The sequence below is a fragment of the Equus asinus genome, chromosome 18 (assembly GCF_041296235.1).
Source record: "Equus asinus isolate D_3611 breed Donkey chromosome 18, EquAss-T2T_v2, whole genome shotgun sequence".
Classification (NCBI taxonomy): domain Eukaryota; kingdom Metazoa; phylum Chordata; class Mammalia; order Perissodactyla; family Equidae; genus Equus; species Equus asinus.
In genome coordinates, this window is record NC_091807.1 from 19,032,193 (window position 1) to 19,058,414 (window position 26,222).

At 32.3% G+C, this 26,222-nt stretch overlaps 1 protein-coding gene across 2 annotated transcripts in view; it reads left to right on the forward strand.

Moving 5' to 3' along the window:
- NCAM2 (neural cell adhesion molecule 2) overlaps positions 1-26,222 on the forward strand; it is a 483,364-nt gene that overhangs the window by 305,182 nt on the left and 151,960 nt on the right. For both annotated transcript variants that reach the window (XM_044751022.2, XM_044751023.2), the window contains exons 6-8: positions 1,080-1,197; positions 8,449-8,609; positions 11,352-11,497. In XM_044751022.2, coding sequence (XP_044606957.1) covers positions 1,080-1,197; positions 8,449-8,609; positions 11,352-11,497 — 425 coding nt within the window. The remainder of the gene's footprint in view (positions 1-1,079; positions 1,198-8,448; positions 8,610-11,351; positions 11,498-26,222) is intronic.

The following is a 26,222-nucleotide window of genomic DNA, read 5'->3' on the forward strand; positions in this document are numbered from 1 at the left end:
CCATCTTGTAATATTAGTAATTATTATGTTACTTTAGAGACAGCATGTCAGGTAAGGCCCTTTGTGTCTAAATTCATAAAGGCAGAAGCTTGATTTATTGTGCTTAATTACTAACATACAGATCAGTTCCTATCCCCATGGTCAACGGTGATAACGTCGCTTCAGTCCTGACCTGAATGTTACTGTAGAGATATTTAATTATAGTCACACTCCTCAATCCCTGTCTGGTCATGTTGTTTTGAATATGTAAAAAAATACATCTATTAATATAATTAATTTTAGAAATACCATTTTGTCCTATTTAATTGAAAATCATAAAAGTGTGCATTAAATCAAAATTTATGCTGTACTTTGAAATTTGGCTTCTGTTATGGATGTTATTGATTTGTTTATTGCAAACAGTGCATTTCAGGAACAGTTTCAACATGTCCGAAGTGTGCGGCAGATACAGTTTTTGCAGTGTAATTAGTTAGGAAATTGGGGAAGCCTAATTTTAAAATTAAATTGTTCTTGAAAATCTATTTCATACTCAGTGTGGCTTGAGCGGTTTCTCTTCATAAAATGTTCTATAGTTGTTTGAAGAAATTAAGTGCAGTTAATCAGAAAGAACATTATGGTTTGACACCTAATTTGAAAGCCCTGTCTTGAAGCAGTAAATGATTGCTTATAGAATTACACATACCGATGAGAACCCAAATAGGAAGTCTATTTCTGCTCTAAGTAGATCTCAGTATTGATGGAAGTCAGGGTGGTATTGTCTGTCTTTTTGTGAGAAATATTTCATAAAAGTGAACATATTTTGCTAAAACGTCTAGTTTCTTGTTTAGTCTAGTTTGATAGATTAAAAATAGTAAAATAGCATTACAGTGAATTATCTAATTATTGTACATTAGAAGGCAGCTCAGTGATTTTAAAGTCATTTTATTATGCAACCAGATCAGTCCTATGGACGTAAGTACGGAGTTGAACTATCAAGTTTTAAAGCTTACCGTTAATAAAAAAGCAGTGTTACAAAAGTCCCAGTGGTGTTGATGAAATATTTTTCAAATCTATTTAATCTATGTTCATCTCTCTGTCAGTGCCTCCTGCCATCACGATGTCTCAGAAATCCTTTAATGCCACAGCAGAGAGAGGAGAAGAGATGACATTATCCTGCAGGGCTTCTGGCTCTCCTGAGCCCACGATCTCCTGGTACAGGTAGGATATGCACCCACATCCCTCTGGCTTGTGTCCATAATCGAGCTTATGGAAAAATATTTACGATCTTATCATTTTTGTCAAAAAGAAAAGTGTTGTTTTTGAATTTCATTAAAAAGTTATGATGCCTTTATTTTCAGTTAAGTTGCTTAGATTAAATTGTTAAAGGGATCAACAGAGTGATTTAACCTAAGTCAAAGCCTTATCAATAGTCCTGGTCGTTCTGTCTATGAGGTATGTTTCTGGCCAGAAGGGGCCCAGGAGGCCTGTGACTGATTCAACCTTTTGTTGTTACTACTAGAGAGTATCTAGAAATAAGAATCCTAGTATTGATGGCGTCATTATTATATGTGTACAAAATCATATTCATTGGAATATAATTATATGTTTTGTATACCATATTATTATAGAAAAAAGCTAATTATACTGAGTTAAATTTCTATAAATTTAATGTCATTTAAAAAAAGCTTACTTCATCAAATGAATAAACTGTCTATTGTAAATCTATTACTTGACAGTTCATTTTTATACATTTTTTGAATTTTTAAATGTTATTTGATTTCCATTGCCATCAAACAGATCAAAATATTCCATTCTTTTAGATTGTGGCTCCAACTGTTAAAAGGGAGATCATGAAAGTTTAAAAATGGACAATCTTGCAAACATGTATTTGTCATTAATTCAAGTTGCTACAAATATTTACGGAATCACTTCTACACTTCATAAACCATATAGTATAAGAATAATCACAACAAAATAGTTGCTAAAAATATACTCAAGTTGGCAAAACCGTCCATAGTAAGGATTAGGCTTTTTAAAAAACTATTTGAAGGAGAATATTTGAAATTCAAAACTTTTTTTCATGACTTCCTGAGCATTTACTGATATTATTTTCAGGTTTCAAATCTTTATCCATTTATTTATTATTTATTTATTTATTTATTTTTTGGTGAGGAAGATTGGCCCTGAGCTAACATCTGTTGCCAATCTTCCTCTTTTTTTTCCCTCCCCAAAACCCCAGCACATAGTTGCATATCCTAGTTTTAAGGCATTCTAGTTCTTCTATGTGGGATGCTTCCACAGCATGGCTTGGTGAGTGGTGTGTAGGTCTACGCCCAGGATCCGAACCAGCGAACCCCCGGCTGCCAAAGCATAGCAAGTAGACTTAACCACTCGGCCACTGGACCAGACTCTTTTTATCCATTTAATATAGCAGGTAGCAATAAATAAGATGTTTCTTCAAACAAAGGTTTTCAGATGTTCTTTGCAAACATTAATTCCTTTGTGACACATTGTTGGTATTTTTAAAGAGATTATACAGCAAGAATTAACATATTCACTCCAGATAATTATCATGTATCTCAGAGACTTCTGGCTTCCAGTGTGTCTCCTTAATCGTCAATATTAGATCTAATTGTAGCACAGAAAAGCTCTTGGATCATTCATTACAGTGAGCAAATATTGTTCTAGAACCTTATTCTCATTATTTTATCTTTCCAGAGGGACTTCTTTTCTGTTTAGATTTTTTCCTTAAAGTTTCTCATTTGTTCAAACTTCTAATATGTAAATAGAAATACCATTATCATACAGACTAGAACAAATCAGATTCAGACGCTAATATAATGAGTAATTTAAATCCATAATTTTTGATGTCTGTATTTTCATGTGGCATTAGTTTCATCCCTTGAATGAGATAAAACAATAATTGTTCTAGTCACTGGATAATATATAATGGGAGATAATATTTAATAGTAGAATGGGGGCATGTTGTAGTGACATTAACAGAGGTAAAATTAATATCAGAGGGAAGATTTTACTTTGACATATTTATCTGTAGGTATAGACATGTTATCTTTGTGGAAAAAAAAAAATCTGTAAGCTTTAGAGAATGCAGGGCAGCAGCCCGGAGAGAAAGATCCAGACTACCTGTTACTTAGAGTTGATATCTCCAAGAGATATGAGTGAAGCAAGTAAAGAAGACAGTTGAGGACCAAACATGGGGAGGAAAGGGGATTAAGAAATTTTCACAAAGAGAACCAGGAGCACTTGGTGACATGGGAGCCAAAGTGGGAGTAAAAACAGCGCCTCTTTTCATTTCCGTTCAAATGTGTCTTCTACATCTATTGAGAATGACACATGAATTTTTATTGTTAGCCCATTAAATTGGTGAATTCCATTGATTTTCAAATGTTAAAACAACCTTGCGTCTTAGCTTAAACTCCCTTGATTATTATGTGTATTGCTGAAATCAATATGCTAATAATTTGTTAAAGTCCTTGTGTTCTTGGTAATGAAAGATATTGTTCAATTGCTTTCTTGTTCTTTACTTCTTTGGGATTAGGGCAATACTGGTTTTATAAAATAAATAGGGAAGCGTTTCCTTTTCTTCTGTTTTCTGGTAGAGTTTGTATATGATACTTATTTCTTATTTAAATGTTTAGAAACATTTCCAGTGAAACAATCTCTGATAGGACTTTTCCTGTGTAAAGGTTTAACCACAAATTCAAGTTCTTTCATAGATATGGGTCTATTCAGGTAATATCTTTTTTTTTTAGTGATCTTTGACGATTTATATCATTCCAGGCATTTTTCTATTTCATGTAAGTTGTATTTACTGGCTTAAAGTCATTGACAGTACTCTCTTGTCACACTTAATTTTTGTGTTACCTAAACTGATCTGCCCTCTCTCCTGAAAACCTGAGGACTGGTTATTTGCTCTACTCTCTTTTTCACCCTGATCAGTCTAGATAAAGGTTTCTGAATACAACAGTCTTGTCAATCATCAGCTTTTGGTTTCAATTATTTCCTCTTTTGTTTTTCTATTTGCTATTTCATTGACTTCTCTTCTTATTCTTATTATTATCTTCCTTCTGTTTACTTTGTGTTTAATTTTCTCTTCAGTTTTAGTTGCTTAATGTGGATATTTATATGATTGATTTTAATATTTATACTTTTCTAAAACAAGTAAATATTTCTTTAAATGCTGTTATAAAACAATATAAAAGAAATAAAACAGTATTTCTTTAAATACTGTTTTAGTTGCACTCTACTAATTTCGATATTTGATAATATTTTGTTTTATTTAGTTCAAATTATTTAAAAAATTTTTCTTGTAACATTATTTTTGACATTGATGATTTAGAAGTATGTATCTTTGTTTCCAAATATTTGTGTCTATTTCATGTGTATTTCTATTACTGGTGTTTTTGGTTTTTTTGAGGAAGATTAGCTCTGAGCTAACATCTACCACCAATCATCCTCTTTTTCCCGAGGAAGATTGACCCTGAGCTAACATCTGTGCCCATCTTCCTCTGCTTTCTATGTGGGACGCCTACCACAGCATGGCTTGCCAAGCAGTGACATGTCCGCACTCGGGATCCAAACTGGCAAACCCCAGGCCACCGAAATGGAATGTGCACACTTAACCGCTGCGCCACTGGGCTAGCCCCTCTATTACTGATTTTCGACTAAGTCTCTTAGTTGTCAGGAAACGTACTCCATATAGTATACATTTATTTAAATTTATTGAGTCTCATGTTATGGTCTCTATTTTTAAATGTTCTGTGTGCACTTGAAAAATGTGTGTTCTACTGTTATTGTATGGAATATTCTCTAAGTATCGTATAGATCAACTTGGTTAATAGTATTGATCACAACTTCTGTATCTTTATTGATTTTCCAACTATTTTTTATTTCTTGGCTCAGTTCTCTCCATTTTGTGTTTTGAAGCTTTATTGTTATGTGTTTAAACAATTATCAACGTCAGATCAGTACTATAGGAATTATTTAAAGACTTTGTTTAGAAATAAGGAAAATGATACCAGATAGAACTTTCAGTCCTCTTCTCTCTGTTTTCAATTTGCAATGTCTTCAAGTTTGCTGCCTTATACTGCTTTGTCTTCATGTTCACTGATCTTTTCTTTTGTAAGGTCCAATGTGCTCTTAATCCCACCAGAGTATCCTTCATCATTCCAGTTTTTATTTCTACAAGTTTGATGGAGGCCTTTCTTATGTCTTCCATTCCTCTCTTACCATGTTTTACAGTCTTAAATATATAGAATATATTTCAATAGCTATTTTAATGGTCTTGTCTGCTAATTCTATCATCTGTACCATTTCTGGATTTTTTTATTGATTGATTTTTCTCCTTGTTATAGGTCATTTTTTCCCACTTATTTGCTATCCTAGTAATTTTTTTCTTGGATGCTGAGCATTGAAGATTTTATGTTTTGGGATGCTGGATATTTTCATATTCTTTTATTTTGTTTTTGGATGCGGTTAAGTTACTTGGGGAAAGTTTGATCTTTTTTGAGATTTGCTGTTCTGCTCTTTTATGTGGATCCAGGATAATCTTCAGCCTTGGGATAGCTTGGCTTCATTACTGAAGCAATATTACTCTGAGGTAACTTAATGCCTTATGTTTTAGGAAGTCTTTCTACTCTGGATGGTTGGGATGCAAATTATTCCTGGTCATATGTGAGTTTCTGGGATGTTTGTGTTTTATCTTTTTTGATAGTTCTTGCCCTAATCTGGGAAGGCCTTACTAGCATACACTCACTGCTTATACTCAGTTAAGGATTAGTTAGGAAACCTCTGCAGATCTCCTTAGTCCTCTTTCTACTGCAGCTCTTTCTTCTCACATATTTTTGACCCACAAATTCTAGCCACTTTAACCTCCCTAAACTGCAAACTCTGTCTTCCAATTCATGTACACAGCCTGGCTCTGTTGGGGTTCTCCCTCTCTGAGCTGCAGGCTGGAAACTCTCTTCAGGTAATAAGGTTTAGTAGTTCTCAGACATCCTAGCCATGTACTACCTGTTGACCAATATTTGAAAACTCTAGTCTGTGTCCAGTGTTTGTTTTGTTTAAAATGAGAGGGTAAATATGGTCCCTGGTACCCCATTATGGTCAAAAGTGGAATTATCCTCCCTTGTTTATCATTTCCATTAATTCCCTAATCCTAACTCCTGTTTTACTGTGCTTGGAAAAGAGGCACTTAGAGAAGTGGTTGAGTTTCAAAGGATGAGCTCATGGAATTCCATCAGAATCTTGGGAGTCTTTTCAGACATTGGCATTCCACAGAAATGTACTGTGAAAAAGAACAAATATGTTCTATCTAACAAGTTTGTTCAGAGAGACCAATTCAGAACTATTACCTTGGTTATTATCCTTTAATAATATTTTTAAATTGAGCTCTTGAAGAGAACATGATCTTTACAAACTGATTTTCTTTAAATTCTTCAAGATCTACCCATCCACTTCAAAGCCAAAATCATGAATTTTCTTCCCATGAAAATTCCCAGAGTATTCCAGCTATCTTCTTTCTCTTCTCTCCTAGTATAGTGGATCCCGTCTTCCCCCCCCAAAAAAAACATGCAAAAAGTTATGAATCAATGCATTAATAGGATCTATATTACCCTCTGTTCTCTGAATCTGATTATAATTTATGATTTCTTTAAGATAAGTGGCCAAGTCTCACTCATTTGCTATACTTCAAACATTTAGCACTATATTTCACAGAAAGTACAGAAATAACTCTGTATCATAAAGAACACTAGTACTTAGTTAACCTACTACTTAAGTTACTATGTAAAACTAGGTCTCTTCATCTGTGAATTGGTGGGGGGGGAAATTATACTTAAAAATTTAGTTCTCTGATCTGTGAATGCAGGTGAAGAGAGAAAATGCTCATCTATGGGCTAATTGTGAGTCTTCAACCAAGTTAATAATATAGGAAAAATGTTTTATAAGACACAGATTTCTGAAACTTCTAGTAAATGATGATGATGATGATGATGATGAAACAAATGAATACTTTTTCATTAAACAGGTTAAGAAATATGTTGTATCACTAATTGCGATGAAAACCCTATCTATACATTGAATTCTAGACAAAAATGCTGAAATGGTGTCCTTATTTATAGTTGCTGTAAACATTTGAATAGTAAAAATATGAAGAAAACATATAAAAGTGCAGAGCACTATATATACATTTGCTATTAATATTTTATAAAGCCTAATTTTGTACTCTACTCTCATGAAACGTTTGCACATTTCAGATATATTTAGAGATGTCGATAGAAACTGGAAAAACAGATGTTATAGAGTCATAGAAGGATGAAGATTATATTAGGATATGCGCCAGTACTTTCTAGAAAGCAAAACCAGAATCCATTGGAAAGATCATTTAGAGTATCGGGGAAATATTGTTTTTAATTCTGGGAAAGATTTTTTATAATCTTTTTAGAGATTTATTTTTTTTTGACTTAAACTTATATAGACAAGTAAATCCTCCCAGCTCTAAGGGCAGATTGTAAACTTTTTACATTAGTGGGTCTTAAAATCAATCATCTGAAATACTGTTATAAGAAAAGTATAGCAGGAGGAGTAAATAAGGAAAAAGAAAAGGAGAAGGACGAAAAGAAGATAAGAATAAAATAGAATGGAAAGAATATACAATATAAGAAGGTTTCACACATATTAAGGGGAATTATAGAATTGTTTCAGATTTAAATGTATATAAAATATTTCTTACTGTAAGTTATTGTAAAAAAGTTTGAAAGACATTGTTTTAGTAGACAACAAAAATTAGATTTGGAGAATAATGGAGACTATTTCAGTCCAGAAAGAACTTGAAAGAACTGAAAATTAATTATTTATGTCTAAGAAAAATGATTTCTTCACTCATTAATGAATTAAATCATATGCAGCATAATTCCTATAACTGAATTTTCATATAATTCTATCTTACACTTTTATTAGCAGTACTGTATGCAATATAAATCGATTATGTATTTAAATTGCATTTACTTTGAAATTTCTTTAAAGGATGTTTTCATAGAAATTCTTTTAAATATGTCTCAGGAACCTAGTGAATAAATATGTTCATAAATATGTATTGATTCACCAACATAAAAAATGTGTATGGAATTAAAATCGGCAAATAAAACTCTCCTTGCTAATAATCAAAGTGCAAATTGAACCAATATGCTTTTTTGCCTAAGATTAATGTCCAGATTTCAACATATTATTCTTGTCTCTATGGTCAAACCAACTTTCAAGCATAATTTTAATATTTATGCATTGTTTTACTAGACTGTTAGAAGTATACTTTTGATTGGAATATAGGCTTGTCTATCAATGACAGTAGCCATAAAATGATTAACAACTACAGGTAACAAGGTTGAATTTGATCTGCTCCTGAGTTATGAAGTCAGATTTATGAAGCTCAACCTCTGTTTTCATCTTTAGGAATGGCAAGTTCATTGAAGAAAATGAAAAGTACATATTGAAAGGAAGCAACACAGAACTCACTGTCAGGAATATAGTAAATAGTGATGGCGGCCCTTATGTCTGCAGGGCCACAAATAAGGCAGGAGAAGATGAGAAACAGGCGTTCCTCCAAGTCTTTGGTAAGTATTATGACAAAGTGGTTAAAAGTATGACGTATAGAGGGAGGTCTGAGTCAAATTTTCTTGTTTCACTCATAAGAACCATTTAACTTTTCAAAATTAAATCTCAGTTTTCTCAACTTTAAAATATATTTTACAATTACAGTTACCAGATAGAATTATTTTAAGAATTACATGAAATTACACATGTAATTTCTTGTAAAGTATTTGTTGACTTATAACGGAGGCTGAAAGAAAATTCATTTAAACTACACATCCAGGGATCTGTTGTGTTTTTCGTATATAAGAGTTGATCTTCATAAATCTTTAAATGACATGTTAGAATCAGTTTTACTTTCAATATACTTCAAAAGAGCACATCTATAAGGCTATAATCAGGAAACATTGACCCATAACCATAATTAAATATTCCCTTTATTAAAAGGGATTATAAATATCTTCCATATTTACCAAGAGCCATATTGCTTTCTCTGGGGAACTTATAGAGAGTAGAGAACTCATCATTTTTTTTAACATTACTGATCTAGTTTTCATTATGCTTGTAAGAAGAAAAACAATTTACTGGAGGATATTTAGAACATGGTTATTCTCTTTAAAAAGTGTAACACTAAAAATTATAGGCACTACTAATATTTAGTGTGTTTTCTCTATTTTTATAAGCATGTGTATCAAAATCCATTCACAACAAAGAGAGGGAAAAGGAAGGAGGGTGAATTTTAGAGTAAGAAAGACCGCTGGTTGCCGTTGGCAGATGCAGCAAAACTGCTTACACAGACCAAAAGATGAATGGTAATACACATGTGGACATGCCCTCTGCCAGCTAGTCCTGTGGTTGCTCTAAAAGAAATATTTTCTGAACCAGAGAAATTTTCATAAAGCTTATATTCTAGCAGAGTGAGACAGACAATAAAGAATGTGCAAAAATATATTAAAATAAAAAAATTAAATTGGAATAATAAAATGTTTTAAGAAGGTGAAAATAGATAAATCAGATAGTTTTGGGTAAAGAGGGCTATTATTTTGGATAACATGGTGTTGGCAAATTACTCAGAAGGGTAATGTTTTGATCTATTTACACAAAAATCTTTAACAATGAGAAGACATCAAAACTAAGAGCCACGAGAAAATTGTTCATATAGAAGGAAGAGCAAAGAAACATAAAATTATTGGAAATTATAGAAAGCCCCTAACTTGTTCCAGCGGTATTCCCCACTTAAAAAAAATTATTCTCTTTAAAACCTACAACATTAGATAAATATGACTCAGTATAAAAATAAATTACCTAGAAATGATAGTGTCTGAGATAATTCTGAAGAGTGGGTATTCTCAATCTATCTTAACAGGTTCGTATGAAATACTAGTTACTTGTTTTTATCAGGGTGGTAGTGAGTGAGAACAAAGAAATATATAAACGAAAGTTGCTGATATTTTCATTCTGTCAAATAAGAAATAAAGCATAAGGGGCCGACCCTGTGGATCAGTGGTTAAGTGTGCACGTTCTGCTTCAGAGGCTTGGGGTTTGCTGGTTCGGATCCCGGTTGTGGACGTTACACCACTGTGCAAACCATGCTGTGGCAGGCATCCCACATATAAAGTAGAAGAAGATGGGCACGGATGTTAGCTCAGGGCCATTCTTCCTCAGCAAAAAAGAGGAGGATTGGCAGCAGATGTTAGCTCAGGGCTAATCTTCCTCAAAAGAAAAAAAGGAAATAATGCATGAAATACTACCTTTTACACTTTTGTAATCACTTTTATACAGTTACATTGAATAAATTTGTATTGCACCTGACACAAAATCATGTATATATAGTGGAAATATAACTAAATCCATTAAAATCAATGGAGTAAGCGCTGAATTGTTAAAAATTATATGTGCCACAATTCTGATATCAGATATTTAATTTTCTGAGATTAAGAACAACTTATTTATATTCCATAATTAATTGCATTTAAAGATTAAAAAACAACGTGTTACTTGTACTGAAATAACAAGTGATAACTTTTATCCCTTTTATGTTCGAACAAGTAAAAGCTAAGACATGCGGATAACAGAGTTTGCAAACATAAATTCCTGTAGCATTTATTATATAAACTTGTGGGGGGACATAATTTTTTTCTTTTAGGAAGTCATAATTATAAAGAAATAATTAGTTATAATGTCTAATAATGTTATAATAAACTGAGGTGAAATCAATCGACTGGCATAGTATAAGTAAATAAGATGTATATATATTTGCTTCATAAATATTGTACACAGTTATGCTTACTACATACTCAGGATACAGTCATCATTTTCCCTCTTTCATGAAATTGTTTTGAAAGTTTAAAAGGTAATCACTAAATGAGCAGATGCCACACACATGTACACACACACACATATGTATACGTGTGGCTTTAAAAGAGGAAATTTTAATTTTGTAGCTTTGAAAGAATAAAATAGTAATAAGGTTGCTTTTAAATTGGCAAAATTTTGGAAAGAATTATAATCTGTATGTTGGTTTCTAAGCTACTTCAAATTATTTTTATAGTGCTAATCAATGAGAATTATTTTCTAAAGTGTTTTGTCCTGTACTTTGGAACTCTCTTGCCCCCCCCATAAATCAATGCATACCACTGTAACTGAAATACAGTTAATAATTCCATACTATACTAAAGTGTATTTAAATGACCACCATGGCTTTTAAGTCTAAATTGTAATATTTTCCTCCAATACAGATTGAGTAACATATATATTCTTTACAGTACAGCCTCACATAATACAGCTTAAAAATGAGACTACACATGAGAATGGTCAAGTCACACTCATGTGTGAAGCAGAAGGGGAGCCTATTCCAGAAATCACTTGGAAAAGAGCAGTGGATGGCATCACATTTTCCGAAGGCGATAAGGTAATGGCAACCCAGTGCAGAGTGGTTTCTAATATTATTGTATTTTCAGTGTTTGGCATATTATTAAATCTCCACATTGGACTCCAACTTACCAAGTAACTTTAGGAATCCAATAAATGTTTTAATTTTTAAAAAGGTAGTATACTACAAAGTCAGCCTAAAAATAAATTCAAAAGAGAAAAAAGTTGAAGGGTAGTACTTGATATTTTTCAAGTCACAAAATCTTAGGTTGTTAGTATTCTTATGTTTGCTTACGTGGACTTCTGGCATACATTGAATCTACAAAATATCTTATTGCAATTTCAAACCCCCCAACCCAGTGCTGTGAAGATGAAAAGTAATTCAAATTCACAGAAGTCTGGATGTCCTTAAACTCTTTACTCTTTAGAATTGTCTTTGTGTAGTAGAAGAGGTTTGTACTTTCATATAATTTAGAATCTAGTCAATAGAAATAAGTACAAACACAACAAAATACAGCATTTTGGCAGATGCCACTCCCATGTAAATTGGTGCCCTTTCATTAGAATGTATTCAAGTTACTTAGAAACCAATTAAACTTTATCATATGTGTCGCTACACTCCATGGCTTTTCATAATTGTTATTATTCATAAAAATTCATATAAAACTACAAGAAGTAGACAAAAGTGAGACAGAAAGGAAAAGGTAGAGAATTAATGGCATGATGGAAGTGGCATTTTCACATCTGTAAAGACAGTAAGATTAAGCTTATAGATCGCTTTTCTTTTCTTAATGTTAAAGAGCAACTTCCTTTAATCTTTTTTCACTAATTTAAATCAGTGTCTGCAAAAGTCAATTATTTCTAAAATATAAGCACCAATATTGATAGCAGAAACATTTGAAATCAGTTTTTCCAAAATACACTTTCTATCCTTCCAACTCATCATGTCATTTTTAGCAACATGGTAACTCCATAGATTGATAAAACAGGCATTTCCCCATCCATTTACTATTTGCCTTTTGAAAGAACGTAATTTGAAATACATCACCCTTCTTTTCCCCATTTGCTCCTTATGATGGCTTTTTTAAGAGAGTATATCTCTTTTGGTTATAGTTAAACTATTTTGATTTACTTATTTTATATATGCAAGTTGGCAATCAAATATATAAAATGTGAGTGGTATTTATAGTCTTCTGGCAACTCAGAGAAATGATATAGAGTTTGCTTTAATATTTTCTTAACAGAAAATCATAGATATTACTATGACACAGTTGCCAAATCTGAAAGGAGTTGTATTTCCATCAAATGGTTTAAAATTGCCAAAAATATTAGATACATAATACTGTAGGTAATTGTTTTCATGTCAATTTACTACATTTCATTAGATGCGATTACTCAAATAATAATTTTCATATCTGTAAGCCCTTATCATTTGGAGCTTCATCTTCCCAGCTAATACTTTTATTAATTTCCTGTCTATTTCCTAAAAGTTCTCTTTTCAAAGATAGCTTTTACTCTTCATTTAATAGATGTATCCTTATGTATATACCAAGAATGAGAGATACCTTATCTTCAGTTATTTTATCAATAAAGAGTCACCAAGCAACCAGAAGGCCATGATATTTTATTCTGTACTCTATGCCCCAGGTTATCCAAAACCACATGCAGAATTTTTTTCTGTAGTAGTTGTGAAAATAATCAACTAGTTTTTGTTTGCTAAGGCCTATCTCTATTAAAGTACACATCTTTTAATTTTTATTGGGTTTATTTGTTACAAAACAATTATAGAAACCCAAATATACTTTTGTTTTTCCAAATACAACTTTTATCCACTGAATAAAAAAATTAAGACTATTCATTTTCTATCAAGACTTTTCTCCAAAGATTTTTTAAGATCTCCATCTTATTTTCTGGATGGTAAGCCTCTTTTCTCTTAATATTCCTAGTTTCTTCAACAGCCAAAATTCAGAAGTTGAATGATTGAGCTGAGCTTTGAAGTAAGGAATATGTATGTTTGAATTTCAGCTCTGCCGTTTATGATGCTTCAGCTTTGGCAATATTATTTGAACTCTTTTCAGTATGAGTTTCTTCATCTTTCAAATGTTAATAATAATACTTATTTCTCTTATTGGTATAAAAAAGATGGAGTATATTATAAAATGCAAATCAAAGTCTTTAGCATATTGTAAATATTTAACAAACTTTATTTTTTACCTTCATCATTTTACATAATTTTTGAAACATACATGTTCCTCTTATTCTGAGTAAACTCTGATTGTTAACAGACTCCATAAAGTCTGATGCGTAAGGTTTAATTAAACACTGTCACAGAGTATATTGAGACCGTATCTCTCTTGTCATGGAAGGTAGCATGAGATTGTATTTGCAATAAAAATCACTTGGAGAGCCTGTTAAAATGCAGATTCTAGAATCCCACCCTGAGATTGATTTAGAGTAGCTAGTATGTCTAGCACAGGTCCTAGGAGTACATATTTAATAAACTCATCAATTGGCTTCATGTGGATGGTCTTCAGGCCTTACTTTGGAAAACAATGCTCTAAGTCAAATGAAATTTAACAACGAATCTTTTCAACAGAAAAATGCTCTTAACAGATTACTTGGCACCTGATGGGGCTTGGGAAATGCAGCACAAAACAAAACAAAACAAAACTTCCTATTATGCATACGTTGTCAAAGTTTTGATGAAATTGCTAAATGTTTAGGTTATAGACAATGAAATATCATCAATGCCATTTGGTTCAAAGTAATAATTTCATCCCCAAATATGACAATAGACTTAGCAAATATGCTCATCATTGTAGATTTTAGAATGGGTCTTAATTAATAGTATCCTTTTTCCTTGCCTAAATTCTCAATCACTAGCTAAGGCAAAAGAAATAAATGGGGATAAAATATCACGTGGCTTAAATCGACAGGTAAGTGAATGTACTTATAGTGAACTAAAGAATTAGATGGACTTACCCAACATAGGCCCAAGTAACATTAGACCCTGTAGTCCTCTCCTGTGGAAGAAGAGGACTACATCTCTTCTTCCTACGTCTCATCACGTAAGCATCACCACTAAGGTTAGCATGATGGCTAGGATCAATAGAGAACCTATCATCTCTACACGAAGGTCCTTTCTGAAAATAAATAAGGAGTGATAGGAAAAGCTTATACAATATGCTGTCCCTAGAGTTACCAATCAGACATCCCCCTAGTTCTCATAGGGAGAAGAAGGCGAGTTGGAGAGTCCAGGAGTGGTATGTTAAAAGAGCTCTCTCCTCATTGAATGAATATTAAACTCCAGGAGAAGTGTTCCCTGCCCAACAAACATTATACTAATAACATTTTAATAAGCACCGTATGCACATTATCACGGTTTTTCTTCTGCTATTCTTACTGCATAATAAATGACCTCAAAACATAGTGACATAAAACATCCATTTTCTCTTGCTCATGATTTTGTGGATCAGGAATTTGGAAAGACTTAGCTGAGAGGGTGTCATAAGGAATCTCTAATGTGCTTGCACTTAGATGTTTTCTATAGCTGTAGTCACAAGAAAATGCAACTTTGCTGCAAAACCAAGATGGTTCACTTAAGTGGCTAGCTGTCAGTGGATGCTGGCTTTGGGCCATGAGCTCGTTTGGAGCTGGAGATTGGAACACCCACGTGGAGTCTCTCCATTATGGCTGTCTCAGGGTGGTCTGTCCTCTTCTGTGGCAGCTGGCTTCCTCCAGAATGAACATCCCAAGAGAATTACGGCAGGTAGATACTAGATGGTCTTTCTGAACTAGTCTTGGTAACCATGCGTTGTTGTTTCCTCCTCATTCTAAATTGTTACACTTCAATTATAAGGCCAGCCCAAATTCAAGCTGAGAGGAATTAGATTCTCCCTCTTGATGGGGACGGATTCAAGATCTGATTGGAGAAGAGTAAGTGAGATGAAAGATATTTTTACGGCCCAATTTTTTGAAAGTACATCTGCAACAGTTTTTCTCCAAAATATCATCATGAGCTAGGTCCAATCACTTTCCCATGCTTGTAGAAAAGGAAACTAAGGCACGGGGAAACTCAGTGTTTCCCTGGTCACACAGAGAGTAAGTGACACTGCCAGGATTTGAGCTATGATCTTTCATTCTTTGTAGCACATGACCATAGAAGCACTTCTGGATTCCTTTAAAGTATATGACTGGCCTTCTCATTTGAATCTGAATGATATTTCCTTTCAACTAAATAAAATTTAAAAGTTAGATAAAATCTTTATTTTCTTTGTGAAGCTTATTTATAATCTGATACGTTCTCTACTTAAATATATGATGGACATCAAACACTAAAATTATTTCATGATTTTTGTTAATGTACATATATGTATTTAAAAAAAGACTTCTTATCATAGTTCTACCAAAAATGTTTCAAAGCCTGTAATTTAAGTAACAACTCAGAATCTTACACTATCCTTTTTTTAAAGAAATGATTCAATTAAGATAGTACATTAACATTTTCAGTCTATCTTCAATGAATATGGGCTAAAGCTTTAATGATAGTAACTTACTGACTACTGTGTACTCCAGCTATTTTCTTATTAGGCACAATTTTTGCTACAATTTAGGCCAACTTCAATTAGAGATAGAATCGTATTACTTTCATGCAGATGCTATTGAAAGAAAATGTCTATTCCTTGTATATGAAATTTCCAATATTTTGCTGGTTTCTGATGCTAATAATTTCTCCCTCACTTTGTGGAAGATATTGAACTAATGAACTATGCATTTTAATATACCATAGAATATCCTTGCGTAGTATAATAACCTTCAGAAAAAACAACAAAATATGGTGTTTAAAAACAGAGCTCTTTTAAACTCATGACTATTTTATCAATAATATACTTCAAAGCATCTTGCCTACATTTAAAATAATATATGTAATTGTAAAAACTTTTCAGAAAATTTCAAAAATATGTGTAAAATATAAGAAAAAGAGAGTATCCACTTTCTTTAGAAATATTTTCCTAATATTCATTGTTATTTCAGGATATTTTGTTCTTTATTTGTAAAGAAATTTCACAGTTTTCATTTACTAAGTTTTAATTATGCATTTATTGAAAATTTCTAGGCAATTTATTCTAGTGATAACTTGAGTACTATGATTTTCCATTAAAATATCAATTTACCGGGATTATGAAAGAATTCATTAAATAGACAGCTTAATTTTAGCACATTATTTAGGAGTCATCTTAAGATGCACTTGTTTATTAAAATTAAAAATCCCTGGCCTCTTCATTTAATAGAAGCTATATACTTAATTGTGTAATATTTAAGTGTACACATAAAGTTAAGACAGAACCAAAACCATTGTTGCAGAATATGAAACAGCCATGAATTAAACGTTGTAAATTGTTTTGCGATGTACATACTATTTTTATATTAAAAAAATAGTAAGCAGTCTATTTTTTTTAGGTTGAAAAATTTTTTTAAATAAAACTATGACACTTTGAGAGAAAGTATATCTGAGGATTATGTGAGACTGTGTTTTTAAAAGTGTTTTGACATAGTCCCTGGCATTAACACATACATTTTTGGACCAAAGTTTCTTTAGATCATCCCTTATTATCTTTCTAATTGATCAATAAATATTAGGATATGTAAGGTCATAGGTGCTGATGAATTATGATGGGAAGTCATGCAAAGTGTCACACAAGTCAAAGTTTAATCCTAACTTTGTCACTTTTGGTGTGTCATTTACTCTGTTATTTCTCATGTCTGATTTCAATTTCTGCATGTCTAAATCAGGGTAATAATAAGACTTACCTGGGAAAAGGTTCTGAAGGTGGAATGAGAGCACATATAACAATGTGCCAGATACAAATAGAATAGCTTATAAGTGTTGCTTTCTGTTGTCTTTAGAAGTATCCAGTCTTTCATATATTTTATAAATGAGAAAATGATTGTGTTAAGTCTGTGTCAGCCACTGCTGCCACAAAAGGGACAAGATAAAAATTTGTATGAACATGGCCATATGTATTCTATGAATAATACCATCCACAAGAACAATAGACTATTGGTATAGTTGTTGTAGATGGTACTCCTGTGACATAGCTATATATAGAAATTTACTATAAAATAATCTCTATCAATATTAATTCAATGGCTCAGATATGAACTTGTCTTACCACACTAAATTCCGTATCTTGTAACTATATACTGCATGCCTCTTGGAAGTTGACAATGTTGGGAATTTGCGTTTGGGTCTCATCGTAATCACTATGTGTTTGATGTCACTCTCCATCCCTGTACGGAAGTATAGATGAGGGATCTGGCTTCCTATCCTGGATGAGGATAGATTCTCAGGTTACTCTTAAGTCATAAAGGCTGGTCTTTTTGTGAGACACAAAGTCAGACCAGACACCTGACAGATCTCTTACTTCATCATCATCTTCTTTGCTGTCTCCCAGGTCTGTCTTGTCTGCTACCGCCTTAAATTTTCCTCTGTAGTATGCGAAGTCATTTTTGGCCTCCTTTGGGCCCTTTTCAACCTCCCATATTATACAACAATAAATATTGATTTGTAATCGACTCTTCCACGTTCTAAGAAGCAGCTAAACAGGTCGTTAAACTAAGACGAAAAAGAACATGCTGCATGCCACAAAACAAGATAGCTTAAGAATGCCTGTTCTTCATACATTTTTCAAAATTTGATTTCATATTCATATGATACTGGTTTATTTTAAACATTTTTAAAGAAATATTGTATTAAGGGGAAGCAAACAGATATACTGGAAATGATTCTTACCTCTAAAATTCTTATAAAATGGTAAACAGAACAGTAAGCAATCCCACCTATCTGAATAGAATGTTTTCTATAATAAAGTGCTGATAATATTGTCTAGTAGATGACATCTCACGTGTCATTTATCTACTTTTAAGATACAGAGTTTATAATTATTTTATTCTTGTTCTACTTCTCCTACATAGTAAATTATAGGCGTCCTTGCACTAGAAATTAATCCCACTCTACACTGAATAAGAAGTATTGGAAATGTATAGCAATAAGTTATAACTATCTTAAAGCAGAATTTCTTAAACTTCAGTCATTTGACCATAGGCTCCATCTCTTTCCTATATTCATGAACTGTCTTGACTGTTATGTAGTTAATTGTTTTCTTTAAGTTAAAATTAGTTTTTGATTTAATCCAAACTTAACCAAAAATATCAATGAAATAAAAAGTAAGATTATACACAAATTACATTTTCAAATACACATTAAAATAAATATAAAATAAAAATTGGTTTTCAAAGTAATACCTAAACTCAGCAGGTACACCTTCACTGTTACACAGACCATACTTTTAAAACACTACATTTGTGTTAAACATACTTTGAATTAACATGACACAAAGTTAAGCTAGGAAATTTTGGGGAGTGGAACAAAGTTAAGCTAGGAAATTTTGGGGAGTGGAGCACATGTAAAGATATTTCAATTAGAACAGAACCCATTCTCCATCCTCCTATTTAGGGAGCCAAGCACTTCACTACAGGAAATAAATATGTTTTGTTATTAATTAATGGATAAAGAGTTCACAAATCATAGTAAGAGAAACTCATTTAATTTCAATCCTTGATACCAAATGGTTGTTTCAAAATGATGCCGGTAAACTCAATCAGTAAAACAAAATGTTTAACTTCAAAACCAGTTTCTTTCCTATTTTTGCTGAAGTAAAATATGAAATGCTGGTCTGAGTTTAGATCAACTCAAAACTTTATGGTCAAAATAATGAGACTTTTTGTTCTTTTACATTCATTAAAAAATGTCTCTTTCTGTGTCAGAAAACAATCTTACTGAGGCAACATTAATTTTTGGAATTTAAGTCCATTTTGCTTTCTGTTACTTCAAATAAATAGATGTATTTAAACTGAAATTTAAGATTTTTAAAAAAATTTTAATACAAACTATGAATAGTATAACACTTAGTTTTACACTTACATACAGAAGTAATAGTTGGACCAAAGTACAACTATCTTAACTGTATAGAAATGGTAAGCGTTTTTCTCCATCAATTTAGGTACCATGATATGAATAATACTTAAAATGTTCTTGTAGACAAAAATATCAAGTCCAAAGGGTTTTCTAGCAATAATAAAGACAGATAGTACTTTGATACAACTACCTGAACAGAATATTATGTTTTAAATTTTATAACAATTTAAATATCTCAGCCTATAAATATCCGTTATTATACTATTGCCCTCATTATTATATTATTGCTTCATGCTCTAGGATATTATTCTTTATTGTGTATATATGGTTCTGGACCTAAGGAAACCATGTTTTAAAAATAATTTCTTTAAAACCACTTTTAATGAAAGGCTGAAGAGAATGAAATGAATTTTTCACATCACATGAAAATCTCCACTGAAAATTCTTAGATCTTTTTCATATATAAGTTATGAAGATTACATTAGGCTTTTTGTGTTTCCTGTCTTTTTTTCATTTTAGAGCAAATAAGAGCTCTTGAAAGATAAATTTTATAAAATGTAAGCAGTAAAATAACCTTTAAAGTGATAGGAATTTATGTGCCTAATTTTTCCTTTATCGTTTGCCCTCGTTCATTTAATAACTATCAACCGATATTATTGAGGGCTGTTACGTTTGCATGTACTATTTTATGCAGGAAGAATACAGCAGGAAATGAGAGTTTCCTGTTTCATGCTGCATACAATTTAGGAGAGGATGGAATCAAACCATATTTAAAACCAGCAATCTTTTTTTCATGAATATACAATTTTCATATTCAAAATATAAATTTTCAATATGTAAGTGGACTTTTATAGGCTACAGATATAGCTTTGGCATATTCTACTGTGTTATCACTGAGCCAGTTCAACTTGATCTTCCGACAGGCCTCTGCACTGGTGCATGTTGGAAAGTATGTCTACTCTCCTCAGAATATCTCCTCTCAATTTGCTCCAGGCTGATGAAAATTACTTAGAGTCTGATTAAAAAAAAAATAAACAAAATATTGTGTAATGCCATAATTGGCAGCACCTTTATATTATAGGGGACAATTTAAGATTTGTAATGTTCTTTCCCGCTTTAAATAGAAATTACAAAATGATGCCAACAAATCCACTATTATTGATTTAAAAAAGAAACTATGGGAGTTTTGAATATCTGCACTTTATTATAAAGCTCCAGTGAAATGAAATGAAAAACTAAAATACGATGGCATGTTTATAGCATTGCTTTTAAGAATGAGGGACAGTATATAAGTATTTTCTATCTATCTTTGTAAGATAGAAGTTATGCTTCTATATATATATCTACCAGAAATAGTTATACTTCTGGGCAAATTTTTTACAGCTGTGTTTTTATTACTTTTATGAGGAATTTTATTTACACCTCTTTACCAAACCCAGAAGTTGTGTTCTGGGATGCAATTGTGGGCAATTCTTAGTTCCTGATTCTAAGACCAATAAAACAACAACAATTAAAAAAAAAAAAAAACAGGAACAAAGATCAAAGACAGAACTATAATGTAAAAAAAATAAATGGAATCAATGAAATATTTTAGTAAATAATTGAAGGAATAGTAATAATACCTTTGTTTAAATATTTTAAAGCTAGTCATGTGTACAGTTGAACTAGACATATTGCTTACTGTGGGCGATAGTGCAAAAAAAAAGCGAAAGTTACAGAAATGCGCAGACTTTCCAAGAATCAAGGATCATAGATAATGGAATGTGTTAAATTCCAAATGAGAAAATGTCCAGTCTCTTGAATTTCTCTAGCATAATTAGCAAGATCGTCAGTGACTAAAAGAAAATCATTTCACTTGATGTCATGTTGTATTGGAGGATCTTGAACAATTTTTGTTACCCTAATATTCTGTCTTGCTATAAAATTAAATCTTTGAGTTAATATTTGGGGGTGGGGGATTGGTGGTACTGAACCAACGTTGTACATCAGAATCACATAAGGAGCTGTATACACATATACATGACTGAGCCTTACTCCCTGGAAGATGACTGAGCCTCACTCCCAGAGTTTACTGAGCCTTGCTCCTAGATATTCTTATCCAGAAAATCTTTGATAGGGACTAAAGAGCTATATTTTGAAAATCCCCAGAAATAGTTCTTGTGTGTATGCCCTATAGAAATTCTCTGTCATTGAGAATTCTCTATCACAAACCCACCCACACACATACACACAAATATGCACCAATACATATAACAGACACAATTTTTTTTTCTTTTGAGGAAGATTAGCCCTGAGGTAACATCTGCTGCCAATCCTTCTCTTTTTTCTGAGAAAGACTGGCCCTGAGCTAACATCTGTGCCCATCTTCCTCTACTTTATATGTGGGTTGCCTGCCACAGTATGGCTTGACAAGTGGTGCGTAGGTCCACACCCGGGATCCCAACCAGTGAACCCCGGGCACCGGGAGCACAATGTGAGAACTTTGCTGCACCACCAAGCAGGCCCCAGTACACAAAATATTTTTCAGAGAACTTAGTATGATCTTGATATCTAATATAGCTATACATAGAGTAAGATATATGAAAGAAATTTGTTTATATAACCCATGGATTCCTAATCATGTTAGCTTTGTATTTCCTGTTCATATAAATTAGAGCTTAATGAATTAATGTTATGTGGCAGTTGTAATACTGATTGTTTCAATCCCTGGATTTGCAATTTACCTGCATTATGATATCAGATCAATTGACATATTTTTGGACCTACAGTTCCATCATTTATAAAATTAATCCCCTTCAAGCTCTAACATTTGCTTATTCAATAAATCTCTCTATTGACTCAGTAGATAATCATACGTTTTAAGACACAGTTTTTGTTCCGATGCGAAGCCCTTTTAAATTCAGATATTTACTAATTTTTCAATTTATGATTTTCTAATAACTTAGTATAGTGAGGCAGTGTCTTTGCAATTTCCTTCTTCTGTATAGCTTTTCCATATAACTCAATTATAAGAAAAGCTAAGATTACTTGGTAATATCTTTACATTCACAAAAAAAGTCAATTTGTGCTTGTAGAGAAGAATGCTAAAGAACATATTCCTGGCACCTGTAGGTTTTAATGCCTGTAGTTTTTTTCTTTCCAGAGATAATGGGCTTTTCTGAAGGATTTTGATTTTGAATAACATTTTTAAGGTCTACCTAATGCATTTTTTCATACTAGTACTCTGAGAGGAATATTATAGGTTCCTGCTGGGCAACAGGCAAAATGGATACTTCTATTCCCCATCTGATGTAGGAGGTAGAATATAATTAGACATGTTGGAAATCTTCCTGGATGCTTCTGAGCCTGCTGAGAGGGGGCTTTTCAATCATTTACAGCTCTCTGAAATTTCTGTTCCAGCCCACAGCTTGAATAACAATAATCAAAGAAGTCTAGTCATAAGTTCAACATGTACTTTTAAAAGCTATTTTTGAGAACCTTCCAGGAAATATTTAAAAAATAAAAACATCATAGTTCCTTTTAAAAACATCATTTATTGATGAAATATTATTTTTAAATTTATTATAGGAATTTCCACTTGAAACTGTCATCAGGTGTGTAAGATTATATTATAATAGTTCACAATTTTACCATAATTATTTTGCAGGAAAATGTTATTTACATACTGAAAGTGATTTTTGTATGGCTTTGTAGCAGAAAATATATTTTGTTCCTTGTAAATACCATATCCTACATAAAGACTTCAGTAGGTATTTACTTCTTCTTATGAAGAAATCTATTACTACCGCTGAGGTAAATATAAAATCATATAGCTATAAAGAAATATAAGATATCAATGATTGTTAATAGGCATAATAAATTTTCTGGTAAATGTAACTTTGAATGATTTGTGTGATATTTTAGTGGATAATGTTAACTAAATTCAAGAAACAAGACGAAATAAATTTGAATGAATTGCTATACAAATAGACACAGCATATCTTGAAAATATTTCTGTAAACATTCTGATAAACAACTTGCAGAAAAATCATACATTTAATGCATTCTATTGTCAAGCTTAAGCATGGAACAAAAGCAAGTACATAAAAGGATCTTAGTTACACAATAATTAAAGAGTAAAGTTGAATATATCTTAGTGAAAATTATGTTAGCATAGTTATTATGAAGACTTCATTGCTCTTGATTCATGGATTAACAGATAATAAATTTAAATAAAATATATTAAAGATCTTCAATAATAACTCTGTTCAGCCATCTATTGAATAGTTGTGTTTACTGAGGAAAATAAAAAACCCTTAGATGAGATTCTTTCTCGGCTATCATGTTGTTTTGTCGTGTTCTCCATCTTGGAGCAACATCAAATGCTATTGTTTTGTAATCCGCAAAAGTTCTTGTCCAACATTCTAAGTCTTTCATTCTTGGATGCACATTTAATAGCACATCTACTTATAACAAAAATGTATTTATGCTCTATCAAATATATAAAAATATATAATCCTAATATTTGGGGATCCTACCATGTTTCCCCTGGCCCAAACCATCCATCTTGCTCACTTCTTTTAACCCTCAGCTTAAATTTTATAAATAACCCAGCCAGGTTTGACCACATCACTCCACTGAAACTATCTTGCAAGTTTACCAATAACCTTCACTTTCTTAAACTTAATGATAAATTATTAGTCTTCACATTTTTTTCTGCCAGCAGCAGCACTGACCCAATTAAATAATCTCCTCTGCTTGAAGCATATTCTTTGACTTAAAGTATGTTCTTTCTTGGTTTTTCTCTTACCACTCTTTTCACTCATTTCAATCTCCTTTGATCAGTCTTTGTCTGCTAATTGACCTCTAAATGATCGAAGGCCCTAACTTGGGATCTGAACTTGTATTCCCTCTCTAACTGCACTTATTCCCTTGGTGATATTATCTAGTCCAATGGCTTTAATTAAATTCAACTGGATTCATCAACTCCAAATTTCAAACGTGGTCATTTCCACTGAGCCTTAGTCTTCTCTAGCCAGTGGTCTATCAGACAGCTCCACTTGGATATAAAATAAATATCTCAAAGTGAAAATATCCAGTCCAACTAGGTACGTTACCTCCACTTTTGCTTCTCCTTCAGTCATCCCAATCTCATTAAATGATGGCTCTTTCCTACTGTTATATAAGCTAAAATTCTTGGAGTTATCTTTGATTCTTGTCTGTTATTATACCCACCTGCAATTTTAGCAAATCTTGTTGACCTTATTTTAAATATATTCAAAATTTGATCATTTCTCAACAGTCACTGGTTACTGCTCTGTTCCAAGCCATCATAATACTTGCCTAGTTTATTACAATAACTTTTTAAGTGGTATCGATGCATCCACTTTTGACCCCCCCACAAATATTTTCATTAAATATCTAGATTAGTCTATTTGGAATAAGCCAGATAATATCTCTTTGTTCAGAAGCTTCTTATACCTTCTCACATCATTTGGAAATCCCTTCTATCACCTTCATGACTCTACCGATAGACCACTCTTCCAGTACCTATTACCTCTGTCTTTTTCCTCATATCCTACTATTAAGATCAATGAATTTCAGTCAAGTAAGATTTCACATTTCTTCCATCAATGCTTGGGCATTGCTAGCTTTTCAATGGTGTGTGTACTTTACCCATCTAGAACACTAACTGCATGCTCTAAGTCGTAAGTGTGGTGAAAACCATCAGAAATCTTTGATGTACTGATTGCAGTTTTCAATTACTTTTGAGTTTGTTAAGAAAGTCCTTGACTTCCAAAGTGAAGTCTACATGATAGAGTGTTGATTTTTTATGGGTATTAGCTAGGAGTATGTTTAGGTTAATTGTTGAATTCTTTAGGTAAACTATGGATAAATTGCAGACCACTAGTCCTTCAATTACAAAGTCCAAAGCTAGTTAAGAGCTTAAACTATGTACAAAACACTAGAATTAGTTTACTATGTGGATTTTTGCATTCACTTCTGAAATTGACTGGAACCTATCCAAGGCCATAGAAAGAACCACTGGAATGCCGAGGAATGTTACTTTGGTAGTGTGGCAAAATTATTTCTAAGCTAAAGATTACTCCAACTCCCCTAACAAAGTTTAAAAGCCTCAGAAGAATAAAATTGTTTTTAAGTAATTTAACAGTGTCTCAGAGAAGAGACCAAATATATTTAAAGGAATACAAAGAATACAGCACTCAAAATGTATAATTCATAATGTATGGCATCAGTAAAAAATGATGAGGTATGTGAGGTCCATGAAAATATAACCCATAATAAGGAAAAACAAATCAACCAATAGAAACAGATCCAGTAAAGATATAGATGTTAGTAGATAGGAACATTATCATGTGTATTTTTTTCCACACACTGTATATGTACTACAAGATATAAAAATGATGAGCATAATAAGGAGAGACATGGAAGATATAAAGCAGATTAAGTCAAAATTCTAGAGATTAAAAAATGTCTGAAGTAAAAAACGTTGGATGGGATTAGTAGCAGTTTAGACACTGCAGAAGAAAAGATTAGTGAAATCAAAGACCGAACACCATAACCTATCTGCATGAAACTCAGACAAGAAAGAGACTAATAAATTCTTTGAGAAGTCCTGTGTCTTTTTCATGTTCTGAGTAAGTGTTGGCCAAAGAAGGCTCAGAACGAGTCCTTATTTGTCCTATTAGAGAGAGCAAAGAACGATCCCCAAATATTTTGCATGTCTTCATATCGTAGTTTTTCCCTTATAGAACATCTTGCAGGGATTTATATGAAGATATAGTAA